This window comes from Rhizophagus irregularis, chromosome 22 (assembly GCF_026210795.1).
Source record: "Rhizophagus irregularis chromosome 22, complete sequence".
Lineage (NCBI taxonomy): Eukaryota > Fungi > Glomeromycota > Glomeromycetes > Glomerales > Glomeraceae > Rhizophagus > Rhizophagus irregularis.
In genome coordinates this window covers 2,902,011-2,928,343 of record NC_089450.1, presented here as the reverse complement: position 1 = coordinate 2,928,343, position 26,333 = coordinate 2,902,011, and the positions used below count along the sequence as shown (strand labels likewise).

At 26.6% G+C, this 26,333-nt stretch overlaps 6 protein-coding genes across 6 annotated transcripts; 2 read left to right on the top strand and 4 right to left on the bottom strand.

Moving 5' to 3' along the window:
- Positions 1-2,013: 2,013 nt before the first annotated feature.
- OCT59_014817 (uncharacterized protein) lies at positions 2,014-4,623 on the top strand (the record flags this gene model as incomplete). The annotated part of the gene is made up of 15 exons (XM_066150264.1): positions 2,014-2,022; positions 2,144-2,156; positions 2,233-2,454; positions 2,575-2,614; positions 2,685-2,734; positions 2,818-2,873; positions 2,942-3,028; positions 3,115-3,274; positions 3,363-3,543; positions 3,692-3,795; positions 3,892-3,924; positions 3,995-4,036; positions 4,207-4,262; positions 4,340-4,525; positions 4,615-4,623. 15 exons carry the CDS (start codon positions 2,014-2,016, stop codon positions 4,621-4,623), a joined length of 1,248 nt encoding a protein of 415 aa, XP_066002447.1.
- A 2,417-nt stretch (positions 4,624-7,040) lies between these two features.
- OCT59_014816 (uncharacterized protein) lies at positions 7,041-7,601 on the top strand (the record flags this gene model as incomplete). Its single annotated transcript, XM_066150263.1, has 1 exon — positions 7,041-7,601. The coding sequence occupies one exon, from the start codon at positions 7,041-7,043 to the stop codon at positions 7,599-7,601; it is 561 nt and encodes a 186-aa protein (XP_066002446.1).
- A 2,458-nt stretch (positions 7,602-10,059) lies between these two features.
- OCT59_014815 (uncharacterized protein) lies at positions 10,060-11,382 on the bottom strand (the record flags this gene model as incomplete). Its single annotated transcript, XM_025331495.2, has 1 exon — positions 10,060-11,382. The coding sequence occupies one exon, from the start codon at positions 11,380-11,382 to the stop codon at positions 10,060-10,062; it is 1,323 nt and encodes a 440-aa protein (XP_025186787.1).
- A 2,730-nt stretch (positions 11,383-14,112) lies between these two features.
- OCT59_014814 (uncharacterized protein) lies at positions 14,113-14,421 on the bottom strand (the record flags this gene model as incomplete). The annotated part of the gene is made up of 1 exon (XM_066150262.1): positions 14,113-14,421. The coding sequence occupies one exon, from the start codon at positions 14,419-14,421 to the stop codon at positions 14,113-14,115; it is 309 nt and encodes a 102-aa protein (XP_066002445.1).
- Positions 14,422-14,528: 107 nt separating this feature from the next.
- Positions 14,529-14,864, bottom strand: OCT59_014813 (uncharacterized protein; the record flags this gene model as incomplete). The annotated part of the gene is made up of 1 exon (XM_025324311.1): positions 14,529-14,864. The coding sequence occupies one exon, from the start codon at positions 14,862-14,864 to the stop codon at positions 14,529-14,531; it is 336 nt and encodes a 111-aa protein (XP_025186786.1).
- Positions 14,865-15,217: 353 nt separating this feature from the next.
- Positions 15,218-15,646, bottom strand: OCT59_014812 (uncharacterized protein; the record flags this gene model as incomplete). Its single annotated transcript, XM_025331494.2, has 1 exon — positions 15,218-15,646. One exon carries the CDS (start codon positions 15,644-15,646, stop codon positions 15,218-15,220), a length of 429 nt encoding a protein of 142 aa, XP_025186785.1.
- Between the last annotated feature and the right edge of the window lie 10,687 nt (positions 15,647-26,333).

Below are 26,333 nucleotides of genomic sequence, written 5' to 3'. Positions count from 1 at the left end.
CTATTTTTAATATGTCTAAATATTAACTAATTAAATGATTTTGCCAGTAGAACGGGATCTTTTCCGGTGGAGCTGATTGATAACAACAGCAAAAAGAAGAAATCTCGTTTTTATAACGTACAGTATATTAAAGAGGATATAAAAATGATATGCGTATATTTAAGAAGGAGATAAACGTATTTATAGCATCTAAATATTTTCATTCACAAAATTACATATGATAGATAATCGCTACAATATAAATTCATTTATACATATTAGTATACTATATAAAGTTATTTTTATATATTACTTTTAATATATCTGTTCATATATATTTTAAAACAGAGAATGGGGCATTGATTAATTGTTTTTGTTCCTATAGTTTATATAATCAACTATTTAAAAATTTTAGTAAAGAAATAATCTAAGGTTTTTGTAAGAGAAATAATCTAACTCTATTGATGTTTTATTATTTTGAAAAGAAATGTGAATAGATGCGTTCAAATCGGGGGCATTGCTTAATTTATTTTGCGCCTATGATTTCATTATTAGTATATAAACGATTTTTAAAAATTTTGTAAAAAAAAGTTTGATTATATATGTTAGCGTTAGCATCTTGAAATAGAAAACGTGAATGGCGTTAAAATTGGACATTATTTAATTGTTTTCGCACCTATTATATAAACAACTATTAAAAATTTTTGTAAAAGAAAGAATCTAACTCTGTTGGCGTTTTAGTATTTTGAAACAGAAAACGTGAATGGACGCGTTCATTGCTTAATTGTTTTTTGCGTCTATCATATTTATTTATTATTATATAAATGATTATTAAAATTTTGTAAAAGGAAATAGTAATCTGTCTAACTTTCTTTCATGAAAGTAAACCTTAGTCACATTTAAGCTTTACCAACCAATATGAATACTAACTTTGCTCAACAAATCGCGCCTTTACCTTTTCTTTTTCCGATATATGGTATCTGAAAATTTATCTCTATAGAAAAATTCTTGAGGCAGATACCAACTTCTCATGTAAAGCAAAACGTGTGATTGAGAAAAAATATATAAATCCGATTGTGATATAGTACTAATATATATTTAAAATATTTTATAGTTAATATTCGGTTTATGATATAAAGTAATAAATCATATACTTGTACCTTATATCTTTTTTTCATTGGTTATTGATAAAATTACTTAAATCTGTCATCAAATGCAATTTTTCCATGTCTTCTCTATCAACAACTCCATTAATATTATATACGAAAGTTGAAGAAATAACTAAACATAAAATAAATAATTTCGTGGCCCAATTTTCATCCTGTGGGATCATCGATCTCTTCGCTATCCAAAACAAGGACACGAGTTTTACCATTGATGTAATAGTTATGACTGGTTGCAAAGGTTATGTAACCTTGGGTAACTCGTTTCACAATTTATAATAGATAAATAGCATTTTTAAAAGAATTTTAAGGCAAGATCTGATTTTAACGATTACAACTGTAACAGTCAAAAAAGCCCGAGCACGTGATTATAGTAAAATTATTACAACCACAATGCATATTCAATTCTCACAAATCCATACTTCAAACATTTAAAAAGATTTCGTTTGTATTCCTATTTTCTGAAATAAATCAAGATACTGTATATTATTAACTATTTATATATAACTTAAATAGAATATAGCCGGATCTTTCTAAAGTCATTTTATTCTGAATTAACTGTATTAACTGTTAGCACATTTGTTTTTAAGTCAAACCATTGCCGCAGTATGTACGTGACTTCATTCAACCTATAAAGTTGCATGAATATATTTCAGTGGATTAACATTAAAATTGTCATAATGTAGAAAAATTCTTTGACCACCTTTATAATACGATAAAATTTAAGCTGGGGTGAATATTTTTTTTTGTCACGCTCTATTTGTCGTGCTACAGTTGTACGTTACACCTGCATTGTCATACGTTAAAAATAATATAAAATCAGATCTGCCTTAAAAAAAATTCTTTTAAACGTATTATAAATTCTACCAAAATGAAATTGGTAACTATACATAGTTTTTGATGCAATTCATAGAACATGTTTCATTAACATTTAACATTTATTTTTATATCAGTGAATTAAATTAATTAAACTGATTATTATTATCATTTTTTAAAATTAGCATCCGTTAAGTCGTAACTTAAGAAGAAATTGTTTTTTAATCAAATTAATGCAAATGAATATATTAATTAGATACTACTTACTTTTTAGAATTTCCTCCTCGTGATATCATCGGGTCAAAAGCAAAACAACATGCATCAGTTTCTGTTGAAGTTTCTTCCAATATATCAGATCGTTCGGATCATACATCATCTTCTAATGATGCTATATCAGAAAATAAAGAAAATGATAAGAAACGTCGTAAATTGGATCATCTAATTGATTCAACTGGTGATGGTAGTGGAGGTGCAGGTGGTGGAGTTCGTCGGCGTGGTCAATTTTTAGTGGAACTCCTAAATTTAGTAGCATCGATTGGAATATTGATTTCATATTTATTACCAATTATAATCATATGTTAGCTTTACCTTATATTACTGAATACTAATTTCAAAGGAATGATTTACGCTACAGAACCTACAGTTTTATTTGGACGGTAAAATAATTTTTAAATATAAATAATTGAATCTATATTTATTTATTAATCATATTTTTTTCTTTTATAGACAGATGATGAAGGAATTGGTGCATTTCTTTGGTGATAGTGTACTTAAAAGTCGAACTCATTCACAACCTGGATCTACTAAAATTTCGGTGTCACTGCAGATTGAAATGTTACGCGATCTTTATATTTAATAGCAGTCATTCAATCTTGTATTGATAAAGTGAGACCTGTAAGATTTGGTGAACATCTGGTGAGTTTCGCTGATACACATATTTTCAGTAATTTTTTTTTTTTATATAATTCTAACATACTCAATAGAATTTATATGAACTCGAAGTTACTGCATATAGTTCAGGTTATTGCCTTGGTAGTGCTAATTGGATGATTGATTGTGGAGGTGAAAAGGTAACTTAACATTTAAGGATATAGATAGTATGTTACTTAATTAATTATTTACTTACTATAAAAAAAAATTGGATCTTTTTTAATAGATTAGTATAGTGTCATCATCATCCACGGTACAAAATATACATCCTTTACCTTTTGATGAGACGGTATTAATTAATGCTGATGTTATCATTCTTAGCGACTTGCGTGATAAGGATGGAGCTAGATTTGAAACCATTCTTATTGAAATTGGAAATTGTGTTGGTACGAATAAATATAATTTAAGTTTAGCATGATTTAATAACATTCTTTTAAATATTATAACTAATTAATTAATAATTATAATTATTAGCCAACACTCTAAAAAATAAAGGAAATGTTTTATTCCCTTGTACGATGAATGGAATTATTTTTGATATAATAGGTTTTTTGAGTCAACACCTAAGGGCCGTAGGATTACGTGGTATTCCCTTCTATGCAGTATCTCCTATAGCTGAGGAATCCCTCAAATATTCTAATATATGTGGGGAGTTGTATGTTAATTAATTGTTCCCTATAAAAAAAAAAGTTTGGGAAAAACTTCGATAAATGATCATTGTTTTGAAAATTTTTTATACAATAATTGATATTAATCATGAAACAAGAACAAGATATTTGTTAATACTATCTTTATGTTATTAGGATGTGTACCGAGAGACAGCAAAAAATGTACTTGCCAGATAATCCGATGCATCATCAAGACATGATTGAGCAATCGTTATTATATTATGCTTCTAGGGCTGATAGTTCATTACGGGAAAAATATCAAGAACCATGTGTTGTCTTCGCTGGACATCCGTCATTACGTAGTGGTGCAACCATTAATTTCATTAGAAAGTGAGGAAATAATTCAAACAATTCAATAATATTTACAGGTTTGTACATTGTAATAATTATTATTATATTACTTTTTCGCGTGATTAATTAATGAAAAATTTAAAAAAGAATCCGAGTATGATTGTGAGGAGGCGATGTCAGCGTTTGAAGGTTTACAAATAAAACCTATATATCTTCCAATTTAACAATCAATGAGGTAACAAATATACTGAGAGAAAAGAAACCTCGACATGTTTTGATTCCTCAAAAGATTATAAAAGAATCGGGAAATATAAGGCCAAATTTACCAAACTCATTAATTACTTTATATGAGTGTTTAGATATCGTTAATATTTCTATTAATTCACAATTTGTCAGGACTGTTATGACAGAAAATGTAAGTTTGATGTTTAATAATTATTTACACATAATTTGTTTGAATTCTCTAATAAAATAGTTTTATTGTTATTTAAGCTTGCTTCAAATATTGAATTGGTTAATCTTGGAAAAGATTCGCTAATAGCATCATTGAATGGAACATTTAATATTCATAATACAAAAACATCATTAACTTCAGCAGAAAATCAATTAAATCAACAAAGATATGTTTGTGGGGAATTTGATGTCTCAAAACTTATTAATGAATTAACTGAACAAATGGTAAGTTTTAAACAAAATAAAATCTTTTTATTTTCATACTAACTAATAAAATTAAAGAAAATTACTTAATATATTTTATTTGGATGTAGAATAGATGAATTTGAAGAAGATAAGAGAAATTCAAGTTATAAAATTAGTTTAATATCTCCAAAAGCAACGATTTATTTGAATAATGAAAATTTTAAAATTATTACAACTGATAATCAAACTAGGATTAAATTGACAAAGATCTTGATCGAACAATTAATCGTATTATGAGATGGTATTATGAGATGTATTAATAAAGTAATTAATATTGTGATTTGTAAAAAAACGAACGATAAAAACGTAAAATTTTTATATTTTAGAAATTAAAAGCTAAAAATACAAGTGATTTTTTTACATGAAATTTATTTTAAATAATTAAAAAGTTTATTATAATAATAAATAAATAAAATTTCACAAGAAATGAATAATTTCATTATTTTTGCGAGAAAAAGAATTTCTCATAGCGCAGCAAATTTTTAAAAATTTTATCCGTGAATATGACACACTTATCGGAAATAAAAAAAAATACGGAATAAATTTATTATATGCAGCCGAACTCCGAACTGGGGATAAATTTTTTTTTCAAAGTCTTTTCATATAAAATCAATTTTTTTTTTTTTGGAAATCTTAACAGAAAAACTGAAAGGAATTTATATTAAAAAAAAAACTTGTTTGATGATCTTTTACTTAAACAAGTAAGTCGTCTTTCTAAAACCTTACATTTTTATTTATTAACCAATAAAAAAATTTGATCTGCGGATCAAGATCAACCGATCAAGTTCGTACATTCGTACAACAGATTTCGTTTTATTATACTTACTATATTGAATTTTTATTATACTGTACAAGTGTACATAACTTATAAATCCATTGTTTTATAGCGGATAAACTAAAGAATTTAAATAATGAATTATATATGATCGATTTATTTTATAGTAACTTATAATATATCGAATCCTTCAGATTTATATCTAGTTTTATTCGAGTTTTCTTCGGTTATCTAGATATGATAAATCCAGTTTCCTTCGTTCCATCCAGATTTAAATTCGAGTATCGAATACCAGATCTAGCATCTGCGCAGTAACTCACATTGTAATTTCTGACCATATACTGTACATGTACATATTTTGAATTCAAAGAATTACTTTTTTGCTTAGATCTATTAGAAACGTATGTAATTATATGACTTTTTTTTTGATATTTATATAAAACTATATAAAATAAAACTTTTTTTTAGTTTCAGGTCAGGTCAAACAGATAATCTGATATAACCTGACCTGACCTGACCTGAACCATTCAGAACTCTAATTATAGATCAGAAATTTTACTTATACACAATATCTGCCTTATACCGATTTATTGTTTATATTATTAGAAAAAAAAATTTAGAAAAAATTTTTGTAAGATTTTGTTATACCTATCTATAATGAACTTATTTACACAATACCTGTCTTACGATCTACCAAGAAAAATTTTTTACATCTAAGTGATCGGCAAAATTAAATTTTTCTATTATTTGATGACTCAACTAAACAATCTAAACATGCAACGAAAGTGGCACAGGAAGGCCTAAATTGCAATTTTTATTCTTTTGATGTTAGAGAAGCATATATGCATTATGCATTATGCATTATGCATAATCATAACGATAAAGCATAATGCATTTTTTTTTTATTTATAGAATTCATTTTTCATGTTCATATGGCGCATTCTCAAAAAGATGAAAATATGCAGGTCGGAGGACAAATTACAAATTGAGCGAAAAAGTAGATAAATTTAGAAATGATCTAATCACCTCTATCTCTTTTTTACGCTAAAGAGCTTGTGATTTGGAAATGATCATCACGGAGTAATCATCAATTATTCCGAAAATTTCCTTTTTCATATTGAAGTAGTTCTAAAATAGGCTAGATAAAAAATTCAACCCATCAATTTGTTGTCCTGAGTCGGGTCCGAGTACTTCCTTTAATTTTTTTTATAAAAAGAGGTATTTTCGTTACCGGTTTTATTGAAAAAAATTAAGATTCTTAATTTTGTGCTATAACCATTAATAATTACCTAATTTATTAAAATACAACAATATTTTCAAAATCTTGAATATGAAATTAAGATATTAAAATATACAAATACGTCGATTTCCCACTTAATTTGAATCTCATATGAATATTAATTTATTTAAACGAATTGAATTCTGAATCGTTCAAAGACACGAATCTTAAACACTTACACTTAAACGTGTATTACTGCTATTATTACGAAACAATATTATCAAAAAAATTTTTTAAGCTATTCTTTTAGAACCTAAAAACAGAAACGCCTAGATGTGCAAACATTATTATTAGTCCATTTTTTTAAATCATTTAAAGAATTCAATAATAAAAATAGTCTTTCGTGTTACAGAATAGGATTTTTTTTAGAAATTTTCTTCTCTCGAAAAAATATTCTTTATTTCCATTAATTCAATAATCTATCAAAAAAAAAAATAACTATGAATATTAATAATTCTCTACCAAGTGGTTTTAGTAACAATGTTTACGAATCCAATTCTCAAACAGCAGCGACATATACGCCTGTCACGTATAACAATAACGTTAACGTAATTTCTGATCAGAACAATGACGCCACTATTCCTCCTGATCACGCTTCGTTTAATCACTATCAACATAATGTTCAACATATCCAGCAATCTGGCATTTCTAACAACAATGCTACTAGTCCTTCCACTACTTCTGACCATAATCAATACCACAACTATCAACAACACATGTCCAATGTCGATACAAACAATAACGTTACCTTTTCTTCTAGTAATAATAGTAATAATCATGACGCTTTCACTCATCATAACAATCAACAATCCAATAACGTTTTTTCGCCACCGCAATCTTACAACAATCAAAATCAACCTAGTAACCCATCACAATTAAATATTCTTCCTCTGCTTAATTCGTTTGGTATTAATATTAATTCTCCTCAGGCAACTATTATTATTATACCTACAACTAATTCGGATATTCTTCAACGAGTTCTTGCTCGGTTTCAACAATAAATTCTAACGTTCAATGAATAGGATTTTTCCCATTTGATAATATTTATTTCTTTTTTATTTATTTCTTTATTTCTTTATATTTTAACATAATGGTATGGAGGAATATAAATGAAAAATTTTTTCATGGAATAAAGAAATTTTTTTAGATATATGAAAAGATATAGTGTATGTTTTACTCTTAACTAACAATAAAACCAGCTCTATTTCGATAAACAGTTTTTATAAAAATCTAAAAAAAAAAAAAAAAATTACAGAATCAAATTAAGTCGCCAACAAATCAGGTGAACAAAGAAATAATCAACAATGAAGACACATTTTTTAACGGAACTTATTTTCATTATTTATTTTATTTTTCAATTCAATAGTTTATATGTCATTGTAAATTTTTATATTAGGCAATAACAAAATAAAAATTTTCAAATCTGTTAGAAAAAGTTTATATTAATAATGTATAATAGTATATTTTTATTTAAGTCAATAAAAGATATAATTTGAAAATTTTTTTTTTATGTAAATATTTGTTAACGTCCCTACCTAACAAAATTTGTTTTTTTAAAAGTCGGTATTTTTTTAATATACAGAATTTTTTATTTTAAAGTTTAAAATAATGTGAAACCATTCTAGGGTTTACTTTATAATTATATTTATACAGGGGGTAAAATATCGGACCCATGATAAGCTCGTGCCCATGATACCTAATTTTAACAGTTTTTTTTATATAAAATATTTAATTTTTTAAATAATTAACGTGCTATTTATATAACCAATATTTCAATCCACCCTTGTTATACCTAATAGGCTGCAAAATAATCGAACACTGCAGTTTTTATAATAAACTCCCGCTATTAGTAATCACAAATAATCACGAATTTTTATAAAAAAAATTTTTTTTTATGGTAATTATAGGGGGTAGCACAATTTTGAAAAGCGCGATAGAATTAAAAATGTTTGGGCTCTATAAGTACGTACTAGTTAATGACACTGTTGACACTATATATTTATTACAAAATATAACATTATGGAGAAAAATAAAAGCACTCTACCCGTCCATACAAGATAATTCTAATAGTGAATCTCTCATCGTCAAGAATACACTTTAAAATGCAAAAATGAATAATTAGGAATATTAAACTTAATTTGCATATTAGGAAATAATAATTTGTGATAGTTTTTTATGATATTCGCACAAAATTCGATTAAAATATAGAATTCCAGAACTAATCCATATGGAAGACAAGATCAAAATTAAAAATTTCATGATGAATTTAAGGCTGTAGTACAGATAAATGATAAATAAGTCGTAAACATAATATATACGGGAACAGGAATTTTTTTCGCGAGAATTTTAATTTCTAAGTTCCTTGACGATATTCTTACAATCTACTTGGTATTTATATAAAAACTTAACAACGGAAGTAAAAATTGACTTATTTTGAAACGGGACAAAGTCACATGATTTAGCATTTTTTTTTAACAAAGACTAATAGTACTTGAAAATCATAAGTGTATTTTTAGCCTGCTCTGAAAGTTTACTTAAGGAAAAAAGTGGATTTTAGTCGCGGTTACAAGTTACAACTGATAAAGAGTTTTAAAGCATCGTATAGTAGTGCGTAAATGCATTTTATGTAAAATTTTCTAATAAATAATGCATGTACTGTCTATTTGTGTATCAATGTAATTATTTTTTCTACTACAGTATTGTGAAAACTGAAATTTTCTAAACTTACGCGTTTCTTTACAAACTTCCCTTTATTATGAGTTATGTATTAACCCCTCTTTATTATGAGGCGTATTTGCATTGTAACATCTTACAAATCTGCTTATATTGTGAACTGATTGCCCATAAATCTCTCTTTTTTCAATCTTCCTGATTAATCAAATAAGTAAATTGACAATACTTTTTTTTTGAAATTTCTATATCGATTCGTTTACTTTAAAAAAATTTTTATCATTCAATTAGCGTCTAATCAATAGAATATGTTTTTTTAAACGACTTAAAATTCGAATATTAAAATATATTTTTATTTAAGACTTATAATTTACTATTATTTTAATAATATAAAATAAAAATAATAGGCTTGGTTGGTCGTTACAAATTAGGTAGTCTTAGTATGGCGGTATAGAATGAACTTATACAAATTTATATGGAAGATAAAATTTATATGTATAATGCTCCTGAAAAGGGTTAGCCTAGCCGGCCTAATACTACATATGAATCTGGTTTACAGTTTTAAAAAAAAATAATATTTTATTTAAATAATGTAAGAAATAAGATAAAATGGTATACAGTTTATTTTTTGCGATAGGACTAAATATTTCTACTGTAGCAACTACTCATTATGTTAGAATATAAAGAAATAAATGAGAATAAATAAAGAAATTGATACTACGAGATACTACGTGGTTATACATTGAATGAAATTCGAAAGTTATTATATACCACTAATAAATCAAAATTTTATCGTTGAGATCTTGAAGAAGGATTATTCAAAAAAGAAAGAACTTGCTGAATATCCGAATTAGTAGATATAATGAATAAATTTGTCTGAGGAGAATTAATGGTAATGTTAAGCGAAGGCGAGGGCGAATCATTATTAGACGAAGATTCCTGATTATTATTGTGATTAGTATTGTTTGAATTGTGATGATTACTATCACTGGGCTGTTGATAATTGTGATGGTGATTAAGACCAAGAATAAAAGAATCAGTGTTGTTAGAAATGGCGGTTTGATGAATATATTGTTGATGATTAGCATCGTATTGCTGCTGATGATTAGGTGAAGCGACATTGTGTTGCTGATATTGTTGATTAAGATTAGGTGAAGAAACATTGGTTCGCTGATCAAGAGAGGTAGTGGCGTTATTGTTTGACATAATGGGTTGCCGACCGGGAGAGATAGTGGTGTTATTGCTATAGTTGCTATAGTTAGAAATGTATTGTTGATAGTTAGTATCATATTGCTGTTGGTGATTAGGTGAAGCGACATTGTGTTGCTGATATCGCTGATTAAGATTAGGTGAAGAAACATTGGTTTGCTGATCAGGAGATGTAGTGACGTTATTGCTTGACATGGGTTGCCGACCGGAAGAGATGGTGACGTTATTAATAGCATCATATTGCTGTTGATTAGGTGAAGCGACATTGTGTTGCTGATATCCCTGATTATGATTAGGCAAAGAAACATTGGTTTGCTGATCAGGAGATGTAGTGACATTATTGTTTGACATGGGTTGCCAACCGGAAGAGATGGTGAGCTGTTGATTAGGTGAAGCGACATTTTGTTGCTGATATCGCTGATTAAGATTAGGTGAAGAAACATCGGGTTGCTGATCGGGAGAGATAATGGCGTTATTGCTATAGTTATAGTTAGAAACGACGTTACTATAGTTAGCATCATAATTACTAGATGAAGGGACATTGGGTTGCTGATATCGCTGATTATGATTAGGTGAAGAAACATTGGTTTGCTGATCAGGAGATGTAGTGACGTTATTGCTATAGTTAGAAATGGCGTTACTATAGTTAGCATCATAATCAGATGAAGGGACATTGGGCTGCTGATATCGCTGATTATGATTAGGCGAAGAGACATTGGGTTGCTGATTGGGAGAGATAGTGTTTGGCATCATGAGTTGTTGGTCAGAAATTGCGTTATTAACGTTATTGCAATATGTGACAGGCATGGCAGGCAAATATGTATCGTACGTCTGAGCAACAATTGTTTGCGATGATTCGTAGACATTATCACCAAAATTATTTGAAGAATTATGAGTGACCATAGTTTTTTTATAAGTTATTGAATTGATGGAAATGATGAATATTTTTTTCGAGGGAGGAGAATTTCAGAGGTTTTTATATTTTTTTTCGAGAGAAAAAAATTTCAGAGGTTTTTATAAGAAAATATCTTGTAAATACATCTATTCTTGTGTAGCACGAGAAGTTATCTTTATTAAAATCTTTAAAACGATTAAAAGAACGGACCAATGGTGTTTGCATGCTATTATTTTTCTTGCATTTTGGCGCGTTCATCTCTTACTGATAAGACTTGATTTGTTAGTAAAAACGTAGTAACGCGAACATATTACTAAGGTAATTTGATGATTTCAAGATCGAATTTTTTTAAGTACGCATAAAAACAATGAATTTCTTACATTATAATTGGATAATCACTCTACCGTATTCAGCTAACTCCGTTTAACAACCTTTTCTGGAATTAATCAACAAGAGAATCAGTTTTTTACCTTATCAAGAAATATTTTCGCAAAATAACTTCACTAAAAGCGATTGGAAGTAAATGTTAATAGGATAGAAGAGAGATTCCAAAAAATAGATTATGATCAAACTAGTTTCTTTTTGTAATAATTCTAAATATTTCGGATAAATGATACTTATTTTTGTATCCATAACTTGGTTAAACTCATAAATAATACAAACTCCATGTAAGTCGTGAAATATGAATTAAATATAAATATAAAAACTATAATAAGGCCGCCGCGACCGTTTACCGATAAAAATAAAAAAAATCTAACGTTAATCAAAGACTCGAACTAGCTGAATGTTTACATTAATTTTACAGTGAGGTTTATATCACTCTTTTAAAAGTGCCACACGTAAATACTGTCATCTGTAGAATGGTGCCGTAGTATTGGAACACGTGAAACCGCATGATGCGAATATTGAGGATAATGTTGTGTTTTGAGTTTAATCTTGACTCATTGTTTTTTTGTGTGAGCATCATATTATTGTCGGATCTTGACGGTGTTCTTAAAAAGATGTCTTGGCTCGTGACGAGCAAAAAAACAAAGAACAAAAGGTATTATCGATAATAAAATGGTCTTTCATTTCACTTCGAGTGCAATTTCTAGGAAGTTTTTTACAATAACAGCGGCAGCGGACTTCACGATCCGTAAATCAGTACCCTGTAAGTTATCTAAAGGTCGCTTCGAAAGCCCGGAGGAAATAGAGGTAGTCGTAACTTTCCGTTCATAATTATTCTCTCACTTTTCTCAAGGTGAAAGAGGTAGATTCAAATGTTTATTTATTAACCGCAGTCGTCATGTGCAGATCTTAGGAATAGGATCTCATCCATAATTATTTTGTTTCATTGGAAGCGAGTAATTCGATTCCAACCTGTATTTTGTTGAAAACATACAAAACGTTTCTTCGGAGTCCTATTTTTCCCAAATATGTTTTTCGTATTTTCTTATGGTAACAACATAGTTGATTCCTAAACGGTTCCGTATCTCTTTTCATTTTTCATTTTTCTTCGTGTTCATAATATTTTCACGTGTGAGGAATGGTCTCTGTGTATGGTTAGTATCTTAATCATGTGCCAATAAATTTTTTGGACATCACGTGTGGTGAATAGTGTTACTAGTAAATGACGTAATGACGTAATGACGTAATGTCGATATACATCTATTATTAATTTTTTTTATCTTTCAATTTTTTCTAAAAACTATAAAAATATTGAAAATTATGCTTTTTGGAATTGAGCCAAAACATAGATATATTCTATATGCTTTAATGAATTGGTACGGCAGTTCTATATTGTTTGTGTTTATTGGTACTTGTTGCAATATCTAACTTTAAGTAATTTTTATGTTAAAAAAATGCCACTGCAACTGCAGCCGTTCGAAGGAAAGTGTGAGAATGGTTATTTTTTGCAAGGTTTATAGTCTTAAGACTGCTTGTGCAGGTTTGAGGTTCAGGGTTCGCAATTATGTTAATTATCGTAAAGACTTGTTAATTTTAAGAACAAACTTATAATTTTAAGAACAACTTTTATTTACTGACTCGCTTGCTAGTTATCTATACCATCTTCTATTAAACACAAAAAAAGACGAGAAAAAATGATGAAAACAAACTAAAAGCTATAATAGAGTATATATAGTTGATGTAATACAGGTGTAGGTTGGATGTAAAGGATCGTTCCAAAAATTACGAGAATGAATTTTTTCATCATAAATTGAGATTATGGAATCAGGTGTGTAGATTTATTTAATTCTTCGATTGGTATTTTTACTTTTATCATTAATATTATTTCTTATGACTCTTACAAAGTAATTCAGATTCCTTGCTATAAGAGCGTACTAGTGATAAACTTTTAGTGATAGTATTAAAAATTTTCTTCTTAAAGTGATACCGATCATTTTTTTTATCTATAAAATATTGTTTAACAACTTGCTTTATAACTTGTTCATGATAATCAAATTTGGATTTAAGGAAATTTAGTAGGTCATCTTTCTTTAATTTCTTTCGGATTTACAAGCTTCTCTGAAAAATTTAAGAGCGAGTGAATAGACATTTCCACCCGATCGAATTGCAAGGAAAGCGTCCCATAAGATGTCTCCTATTTCGTCTAATCGATGCTCAAACATGTGGAGTGCATCTATTATAACATTATCTTTCAATGAGAAACCTAGAGGCAAGGCGTGAAATTACAATTTCAATGGATGGGCAAGACCAATCGGATGCGGGAGTTGGTGGAAATAGAATGAGAAGTGCTCCTAAGCTCCTTGTATGATCAAGTCATTAACGTCATTACAAATCTCATAATAGCCAATTTGTTTCCATAAATTCACTAAGTCCGGAACAATAAAGATTCCTCTCGCAATTACATTAAGCTGTCTATTATTTTCATCTTTGGGGATGTTCCTAATTGGTTGTTTCGCTTGATCGAATTGCAAGGAAAGCGTCCCACAAGATGTCTCTATTTCATTCAATCGATGCTCAAACATACGGAGTGCATCTATAATAACATTATCTTTCAATGAGAACCCTAGATTTATAAGTTCTACCAGGCGTGAAATTACCATTTCAATGGATGGGCAAGACCAATCGGATGCGGGAGTTGGTGAAAATAGAATGAGAAGTGCTCCTAAGCTCCTTGTATGATGATCAAGTCATTAACGTCATTACAAATCTAATAATAGCCAATTTGTTTCCATAAATTCACTAAGTCCGGAACAATAAAGATTTCTCGCGCAATTACGTTAAGCTGTTTATTATTTTCATCTTTGGGGATGTTCCTAATTGGTTGTTTCGCTTGATCGAATTGCAAGGAAAGCGTCCCACAAGATGTCTCTATTTCATTTAATCGATGCTCAAACATATGGAGTGCATCTATAATAACATTATCCTTCAATGAGAACCCTAGATTTATAAGTTCTGCCAGGCGTGAAATTACCATTTCAATGAATGGGAAAGACCAATCGGACGCGGGAGTTGGTGGAAATATAATGAGAAGTTCTCCTTGCATGACCAAATCATCAACGTCATTACAAACCAATTTGTTTCCATAAGTTCACTAGATCCGGACGTATAAGGATTCCTTTCGCAATTACGTTAAGCGTCTATTATTTTCGAATCCATCTTTGGAAGGATATGGATCGCTATTTAAATCTAATTGATACGCTTTTGGTCTGTGAGGAAATGGAACGACGGAACCGTTTATTTAAAATCAAATCTTCTATATCTTTCAAATTCTTTCTCAACATGCCGGGAGCATAATTTATCACGTGAGGACCTGCGGAGAGAAAGTGAAATAGCTCCATATCATTACCCTTTGAAGGTAAGGTTTCATTCATATTAGCTAATTGTTTGTACCTTCATTTAATAAATAAGTGAACACGAATATGGTAAATTGCTCGCCCATGGTGATTTAATTTTTTGTTGGAAAGCGCGAATTCTATCCGCATCAAGTTGACCGACATTATGCTCTATCTTGAGCTCTATCAACTTTTGATCATATTTTCCGAAGTGCATAAGTAACCTTTGAATAAAATATCTTGATATTGGAACTTTTCTCGTAATTAATGTTTTACATACTGGGATATCTATAAACGTGGGGCCTAATCGCACAGCGTGGAATAATGCATGAGATTTTCCATAGCGCACTAGCAACCATTCTGTTTTAGCGTAAGCATCTTTTGAAATGACAGACCAATTTCGACATGTCAGTGCCAAATTAAGTGGGAAATCGATATATTTGTATATATTTATCTTAATTTCATATTCAAAATTTTGAAAGTATTGTTGCATTTTAATAAATTAGGTAATTATTAATGGTTGTAGCACAAAATTATAGAATCTTAATTTTCGATAAAAACCGATAAACCGATAAAACATAAATACGAAAGCAAATATATTTTTTTTTTTGAAAAAAAGAACTTAAAATAAGAATTTTTGTCATGAGCTACCTCTTTTATAAAAAAATCAGAGTACTCAGTCCTGACTCAGGGATAACGTGATGATGCCGGGATAAAATTTATCTAGCCTATTTTGGGACTTTTTCAAAGACACTATAAAAAAGGAAATTATTAGTTGAAGATCATTTTCTCAGAGTCAGTGTGGCATATGTATAAATAATCCAGTATCCTAATAGGAAAATTTTGAAAGAAGGTATATGAATATTTATTTTAAATATTCGGAAGATAAAAATATATTAGTGAATGATACTTAAATTTGTATGAATATTCACGGATGTAATATAAATGAATAATCCGGAAAAAAATTACCTAACGAAATAATAAAGTACGAAAATAAATGGAAATTAATTTTGGAAATTTAAATGAACGTAAAAAAATGGATTTGTACACTTATTATATGATTGTGTCTTTGTTGCTCGAAAAAATTCAAAGTAATCTAAAAGTAATTAGAATTTCTTTAGCTTCTAACTATGAAAACTTTGAAAAAGCAGTAAAAAAAAATTTTGCTGAGATTTTTTGTATTAAAAAAAAATAAATGTAAATTTCTTACAAACAGAGAACTAAACGTTTTGAGCGCTTTTTAAAAAGAAATTATTTATAGTAGTATAAACAAACTAAAACAAAAACGATGTAAGAATTTTTAAACTAAATTTAAATCTTTATTTGGGGTCCAATATTTATCACCCTAATACTGTAATTTTAAACCCTCGGAATAAATCACGACTCACTTATGAATGAAATTTATGAAAACAGAATAAAATTGTATAAAATAGTAATAATTCTAAAAATATTTTAATTTTAATAATAATAAATTTATTTATGAAGTCATGAAGTCATTATCTTATCAATGAAAATTTTTTTATCTATGATCTTCTCGATAAATGTTTATTATATAAATAATTAATTTATAGAACAGAGAAATATGTGAAATTGTGAAATATAAACAATATAAACGTATCAATTACAGTATATTTCAATTCACTAAATTCATTTTCAAAAGATGATGCCCTTTCGACTACTTTTAATATCGATCTGACTTTCAATTACATCCCGTGGAACTCACCATCACACTTCATTTTTTTTTTAAAAAAAGAAAGAACCGCAGTAATACACCGGCAAATTTTGAATTTGAAGTAATGTAAGATGATAACAGAGTAAATCTAAGAAATAAAATAAAAATTATGTTAATTCATAACCCCAGCCAAAAAAAAATCCTTTTACTAACGAGTAAATTATTTTAATTGCCTTTTTGGCGTGTATCATCCATAGGTGAACACAACATGCACTATATCTTTTCATATATATAAAAAAAAAAATTTTTTATTCCAAAGAAAAAAATTTTTATTTATATTAATAATCTTTTAGAGAAACCTATTAAGTCCCTCCATCAAATTAAAGATTCAACATGATGATGTATTTGTCCTAACCTTTTTTATATTTTTCCCGCGTGATTCGTGTGATTGCGAATAAAATAAAATAATATACTACTAGCTTTACCTGGGATGCCTCAATAATAACAAACAAATCGACTTATATTATCATCGTAGATAATCAAATCTATATTATAAATTAACCCACAAATATATTATTAAATAATGATTTGCGTTTTTTAATTACAATTACTTATTAATAATTACCAAATAAATGCATTTATTGTTTAATCGATTAGGAATATGCGGATTTTAATATAACCGATGTTTTAATGAGACATCTATCTTGAGATTAGTATTGATAACATTAATTTCTATTGGTCACAACAGTATTCCTAATGCTAGACCTATTCCCCCATCAAACAAATAATACAAAAAAAAGTTTTAAATCATTGATTTTAATAAAACATATAGATATTATTAAGAATTTTTACTAATATTATGTATGCGTTACCGTCAAGTTTCAATAGTGGCAAAAAATAGTCTGAATACCTGATAACGTACCGTTCGTTCAAAATAAAGACATATTATAAGTCATTTATTAACTATTTTATACTGTAGTAGTAGATTGTCATTTTTAAAGAAAATTCTGAAAATAAATGAAAAAAAAGTAGAAAAAAAAAGTTGTTAGGGTTAAACTAAACAAAGTATCAAAATAAAATAAAAAAAGTTCATCCAAGTCGTATATAAAATGAATTTTACACGTAAAGAAAATTTTAAAAGTGTAATCAAGCCCCATTTCCCCATTTCCCCAACTCCTTTTATATAAATTTCTAATTTTTTTGATTATCAACAAACAAATTATCCATCTGCATAATGTCTAGTCAAATTTTGCTTGTAATCTACCATTTATGTTAGTTATAAACATCTAAGATTTCCAAAAAAAATTTGTCCCCCAGTTCGGTTGGCATATAAAAATTTTATTCCGTGTTTTTTTTCCCGTAAATGTATCATATTCATGGATGAAATTTTTTACTGAGTTGGTCAAAGACCTTAAAAATACGCTGCGCTATGAGGAATTCTTTTTCTCGCAAAAATAATCAAATTATTCATTTCTTGTGAAATTTTATTTATTTTACTATTATAAAATATAATAGCAATTATTTTCAAAATTTAATATCCGAGACGCTTCAATTTTTTTATTTTAAAAAAAACCGGAGTAAACATACCTGCAAGATAACTACAAGTTTCCTTTAACAATCTTAATTGCCTTCGTTAGTTAACGCTATATATATAAGATAGAAAATTCAGAAAAATTTTTTATTTATATTATTTATGTTAAAATCTTTAGAGGAAGTTTACTTAAATCTTTTCTGACAAAGGGGATGGATTAAGTTCACAAACCGCTCCTAAAAAAAACTTGGTTATTTATTAAGAGTAAATGAACAATGAATAACGATAGTATAAAAAAAAAAGTACCTATATAAATCAAATTGTGCAATAACCCCTGCATCAAATATTATTTTCGTATTACATAATTTTAACCAGCCGAATAAACAACTTTGTTAAGATTTTTGTCAATCATTACAAAATTTACTCGTTAAAAACGAAATTTTAAATTTTTGGCTTAAATAATGTGATACCATACATGCATAATTTCCCAAATTATATCTTTTATTGGCTTAAATAAAATATATTACATTAAATATTATATAAACTTTTTCTATCAGCTTTGAAATTTTTTTTTTGTTAATGTACAAACTATATACAATAATATAGTAAACTCTCTAAACGTAAAATGAAACAAAAAAATGACATAAAACTACTGTGAAATTTAAAATAAATAATGAAAAGGAATTAAATAAATTTAAAATTGTTAATTGCTAAAAAAATATTTTTTTCTTTATTTTTATAAATCTTATAATAATGTATTTATTCAATAATTTCTAAATACTTAAGCTATTCGATCAAAAATAGATCCTTTAAGGTTGGTAGTTGGTTTATCGTTTACTAGCTACAGTATTTCCATATTTGAAATTAGGCATAATTAAAATATATTTCTAAAAAAAAAGCTTTTATACGAAATATGTATTGAAAGTTGCATATTAATTCAATTAGATTAGCCGAAATAGCCGAATTTTTTTGAGTAAAAAAAAACATTCTATGATCAGCCATGGTTTTGATCACATGTTTGGGATTGGTACCGGTATAAATATATAAACTTTTATTACTATTTTATGTTTGTGAAATTCAAAATTATACCATAGGTTGTAACTTTTAAATATAGGTCCCAATTTAAAATTCTCAGAAAATTTGTTCAAAATATTCTTATATATATTTTATTACAGGAAACCATCATATGTGAAAATTGAAATTAAAGTGAAATTACATTAATCATTAAACATAAGAAAGCTATACCATAAATAAAAAAAATTGGTAATATCTTGTAGTGGAGTATAATGTTTGGAATAGGAAAATCAGGGAAGATATACAATGCATAATAGTACAAGATTTTTGAAAGAGAAACAATTTTTATAGATAATAATAAACCAAGTATTATATCATGAATAAAAAAATTCTGATTAATAAATTTCTTACTTGCCAATTTTATTCATTTTTTTTAATTGGTTATAATTTGTTAACGTCAAGAAAAAGAAAATCCGTTGAAAAATTGAGTAATTAATAAATCATTTGTATTTTGCCGTGGAAGGTTCGCGATAAGCCTCAACGTGTTTCCATTATAAATGGGAATATTGGGCCGAAAATATCTTTTTATAATTCTTTGTCTTCTTATTTGCTTCTGTCTTTTTTGAGAAGGCATTTTCGTTTGTAATAACGTATATTAAAGAGGAGATAAAAATGATATGCGTATATTTAAGGAGGAGATAAAAAAAGGTACAAAAAAAAACGACGTATTTATAACATCTAAATATTTTACATTTACAAAACTACGTATAGTAATGACAAATAATCGTTACAATATATACATATTAGTGTATATAAAGTTATTTTTATATATTATATTACTTATAGTATATCTGTTCACATATATTTTAAACAGAAATGTGAATGGCGTTAAAATCGGGGCATTGCTTAATTGTTTTGCGTCTATATATATTATTATATAATCAAATATAAAAGTTATGTAAGAGAAATAATCTAACTTATTGATGTTTTAGTATTTTGAAAAAGAAAATGTGAATAGTTTTTACGCCTATAATTTTATTATTATATAATCAACTTTTAAAAATTTTTGTAAAAAAAAACAATCTAACTCTGTTAGCGTTTAGTATTTTGAACAGAAAACATGGATGAACGAGGGCAACAGAAAATGTAGAAAATGTGAATGGACGCGTTCAAATCGGGCATTGCTTGATTGGTTTTGCGCCTATTATTTTTATTACACAAAATTATTTTCAAAAAAAAAACAAAATAGTTTCATCCAAATGAAATTATTTCACATAATCAAGTTTTTTTTTAATTGTTAATTGAACTAAAAATAAATTTTTTTTTTTTTGCAAAGCAGTTATCATTTTGCGCAGATACGCATTCGATTTGTATATAATTATCATGATCAGTGACACAATGATCAGCAGGACTAAAACTTGGCGTAATTCTTATGCGCAATCTTTCAAAACAGAGAAAAAGAAAAAGAAACTTTTTTATTTTAATCATTCTAAAAGCATTGAGTAGATGCCAAGATTGGCTTATTAAAGTAAATATTTTTTTTCTATGAAACCTTCTTGTTTCTTGTGAAAACTGTAATTTCATCACCCCTGAATTACTAGCCCAATTTTTGTGATCTTGTGAAGCATTGTTTGAAACAACAATTAGTACTAATTGAATGAATAAATTTTATATTCGTTATTTTATTTTTTTGCGAACTCAATACATTCAATAGATGAAAATATATTTTTACTAGACTTCTATTTTATGAATTATAGTTATTAATGTGACACAACCACAACCTGCATGTTTTTCGATCATGTATACTATATATAAATTCATTATTTAAATTCTTTAGTCTATCCGCTATAAAACAATGGATTTATAAGTTATGTACAGTATAATAAAAATTTAATATAGTAAGTATAATAAAGCGAAATCTGTTGTACGAATGTACGAACTTGATCGGTTGATCTTGATCCGCAGATCAAATTTTTTTATTGGTTAACAAGAAATCGACTTATTAGCAGGGGAGCTGCCATTCGATTTATTTCATTGTGTTATAGGCAGGATAATAAGAACCATTTAAAGGAGGACTAAATATTTACTAATAAATTCACGTAAAATTTTCGTGATTAGGTATTTTAAACATCAATAAGATAATTTCACAATCTAGCCCTATTCTCCTCCTGTAATCTTCCATATTCTTTGATTACATTTTTATCCACCTTAATGGAATTAAGGTCAAAGTATGTAGTATAAATAAAAAATTATAGATTATTTTAGTGATTAAATGGATAGTCTCTATGGGTTGAAATAGTTTTTTTTTATTTACAATTGAAAAAAATATTGGTTTATATAATAAAATGATAAAAATAATTTTTTATTTTTCTTGAATACTTTTATTGTAGTATAACTTGTTATTAATAAAAGAAATGAACTATATTAAAATAAGTATTATACTAATCATTTAGATAAAAAAAATTATCTATGTAATTTAAAAATTATAATTTATTAATTTTCAATTTAACTAATTTTATTTTTACTAAATAAAAAAATATATTTATCCTAACTAAAAAACATGTTTATTCAAATAAAAAACTCATTTATTTGATTATATTACTTGAAAGAACAAAAAAAATTTTAGCAAAAAAATATTGTAATTAGGAAAAATAATTATTATTAAAAATAAGAATTGGAAAAAAGGCGCTGAATGTAACAGCATAATGTCATAGGCTCATAGCGTTAATCTGATCACTGATCTAGATTCAAGTCTAAAAACAAAATAAACAATAATATACTTATATAACAATAATTTTAAAAAATACATGGAAAAAATTATATAAAAAAATATAGTATGGATTATAAAGGAAAATTAAAAATATTTCAAACCAATTTTTGGTTTTAGAAAAAACAAACTCAAAAAAGGAAAGGGTGAGTCAGAAAACCTGAAAAATTTTGTTTTAAAAGAAAAAAGGAAAAATTAAAAAAAATCAGTTCAAAAAAAAAATGAAAAAAAATATCAAAAAAAAATTTTAAAGATCGGAAGAGGACCAGAAATGAAATTTATATAAAATAATTTTAGTAATTACAAGTTTCAAATTAGCTAGGTCTTATTTAGTGTAGGTTTTAATAGAAAATAGATACTTTGTTATGTATATATGGCAAATATAGGTATGATTACAATGTAATTGGTTCAGTACTAATAAGGTTTTCATTAAAAAAAAAAATATTAAGGGTAAAAAGTATTAATAAAAAAAAATCCTAAATTTACAATAAGAAAAAAGAAACGAAAAAAAGGTGCTTACCGTTGCCTGCAGCACTAATCTGATCACCTGATCCAAACCTAAATGGTGAAAAATTCAGTTTGAAAAAAAAAGCCTACCCAAAAAAAGAAAGGTGAAAAAAAATTTTCAGATTGGAAAAAAAGCCAAAGCCAACCTGAAGAAAGAAAAAGGTTTAAAGAATTCTAAAAAAATTGAAAAAAAAAAATTGTGGGGAGGGAAAAGAGAAAAATCGGGTTGAAAAAAGAAATTGAAAAGGAAAAGGAAAGAAAAATAAAAAAAAAAGATCAAAAAAAAATAATATAAGCTATTTAATAAAAAAAAATGACAATAATTTTTCAGTTTTGGAAAAAAAAATCTAAGTGGAGAAAGAATGAAAAAAAAAGAAAGAGGGAAAAAAACGAAAATTTTTAAAAAAAGATAAAAAAAAGGAAAAGAAAAAGGTGGTTAAAAGAGAAATGACGGAATTTAAAAAAAAGAAAGAACCAAAAGTAAAAGATTGGTTCAAGAAAAAAATTTGAAAATTTAAAAAAAGGTGAACTGAAAAAATTTAGATTAGTTGGAAAAAAAAAATAAATATTTGAAAAAAAAAAAATTCCGATTAGATGTACAATATGACTTGCCGATCAAGTGGGTCTTAAGTCTTAACTATAAAAAATACGATTTATATTAATTATTAAATATATATATAAAAAAAAATAAAAAAAATTCTTTACGAAAGAGAGAAAGGTAGATCAAACATAAAAAGGCATTTTCTTTTATTTTTATAAATTTTTTTTTGATTTTTTTTTTAACAAAAAAAAATATTTTTATGAAAGAAAAAAAGATAAATTAAAAATGGAAAGGTATTTCCATTTTTATTTTTATAAAATTTTTTTTTTTGACAAAAAAAAATGTCTTTTTTATGAAAAGAGAAAAAGATAAATCAAAAATGGAAAGATGTTTCCTTTTTATTTTTGTAAATCTTTTTTTCGATTTTTTTTCAACGAAAAAAAAAAGTTTTTTACAAAAAGAGAAAAAGGTAAAACAAAAATGGAAAGTTATTTCCTTTTTCAATCAAAAAAAAATCTAAAAAGCTATACTAACATATATATAAAATTATCTGAGACTTTTTCATCCAAATTTGGACTTATGGTTAGATCAAATGCAAAATCTAATCCATAAAAATGCACTAACTAATCCATAAAAACGCAAAATTATTCACAAAAAAAATCTATCGAATTATTTGATATGAGGGTTAATATTATATGACGAACCTAAGGCTAAATGTATTGTAAATCTATATTAATATGTTTTTTGTTCATTATTTCCTAATTTACTATTAGCCGTAATATACTAGATTTTTTTAATTTGCCAAAACATTATAGAAAGAGACAATAAAAAAAAATTTTTTTTTTTTATGTATGTAACGATGAATAATTTGTTGATTCGTATTATGTCGTTGTAATGTTTCTATCTTTTTTAATAAATTTTCTATATTATTTGCATATTATTAGTTACAAGGAATATGATTCTTTGGTTTGATTTAGACAGTTAGATTCATATAGATTCATTATGTTTATTACTTATTCGGTCAAAAAGAAAAGGACAAAATTGAAACAAATTTAGACGCGTTTTATTGGTTAATTCTTTATTAATTTCATTATCAAATTATCAAAATTTGCTTATTTAATCAGAATATCAAAAAAGACTGATTGTAATAATTGCGTGATTTGAAAGTAATTTCTTTGAATAATAAATTGATTGTTAATAAACCATTCAAAGTACTATAGTATCAGAATTCGTGTAACCAATATAATGAAATAGTATTACTTCATGCATTAGTATTATAAACTTACCATTTCAAGATTTATTGATTTTTAACTTGTAATATTGTTTATTTGTTACGGTACACGATGCACAATTATAATAATTAATTTATTCATTTTTTCTAGATTACATATTTTTCAAAGATTTTACGGGCATATTGTCCCGTAAAATCGTTATTGATGATACCCAATATGGTTATAAAGGAATCAGCCCGTCCGATTTTTTTTAACTCTTTTTGTAAGATACTCAAAAGTTAAAAATTTAATTTGTATTTGCAACCATTTAAATAAGAATTAAGTTTTGATATTTATTTATTTATTTATTTACAATGGATAATTATTATGTCATGCGATCTCAGCCAAATATTTATAATGAATATGCATAATATAAATAAAAAAATTTTTTTCAATTAATCCAATTAATCCGAAATTTTTATTTTTATTATTAGCCATCTTTTAGAAAATGAAAATATCGATTTGGGTAATTTGTGCAACAATACGCCAAATAGATACTAACCGTTTATAGGCTAAAATAAGGGCCAATAAAAATGATCCCAGATCATCACGTGATTATAAAATTTAAATTACTTTTGGCCCGGTTAATTAAAATGATCCGCCACTTACTAGTCATTTATTTAAAAGATATTTAACTATATTTTTAAATTAAAACATGTTTACAATTATAAAACACAACAAATGATGCTAATTTTTTAATAATCCAAAAATATGTTGATTTTATTAAATGGAAAATAACAAAAAATGTAGTTGAATATTCAACCTTTTAACTTAATAAAAGTTGTTTATTTTATTAAAACGGTTTTTATTTTTTTTTTTTACGCAATCATATATAAATTCACGTGATTTTCGTAATACACAAATTTTTATTTAGAAAATAATAACACAATCGTCTATATAAATAAAAATAAAATAATAACACGTCAAATCTACATTTTTATCAAATTGCTTATGTGTTAGTCTTTTATTCATGAACTTTTTACTTTGGAAAGAACGCAAGATTGCCACTTTTACCGATCATTTTCTCCCGTTAAATAATGATACATCTCCCAAATGACAAATTTTCTGATTCTCAGTTTTAATATAGTAGTTCAAAATTTATTTATTTTAAAATGATTAGCAAATATAATAAATGATTTTAGGTTACTTCTATTTACTTACATTAGTTGTACTTTATATAAAAAGAAGTCAAAACTTACATTAATGTATTATAAATTAAATCTTACATACTAAACATTACTAACTGACGGTTTATAAAATAATCATTGTTACTTGATTTTGTTCACTGGACCACCGATTTCACAGTCTAGTTCCTGTCCGTCGAAACTTATATATGCCGAAATATATTTGGGATTTGATATATGCCGAAATATAGTTTCGGAATATCCAAGCTATTTCGATTTCGGCACCCAAATTTAGACTATGTAACGCTTCGTTTTTTATTAAGTGATAGTATAGGAGAAAATGATTGGCAATCTACAATTAATTTTACGAGCTTTGTTATTAATAAAAAAAATTTTTTTTTGGAATTTCGTGTTCTTTATTATACAAACTTTTTAATGAACAGAAAAAACAGTATGCAGTAACTCTTTTGGCTAAGGAAATTATTTTAAAATCTCGCACTATGGGATATATGCATAAAACTATACAAATATAAAAGATAAAAAAAAATGAAAAAAAGCTAAACTAAAACTAAATAAAGGTTTAAAAACTAAATAAGAACCAAAATCAACTTATTTTTGGTAAAAATGGTTCAAAAATAATTATTTTAAAATTTGAATTAGCTGGAAATTTATGGTCGAAATCTTACGTTCCTCCATCATAATGAAATCAAAGACGTGGAACTTCAAACTCTGTTAAGTGGCTTAGTCAGGATA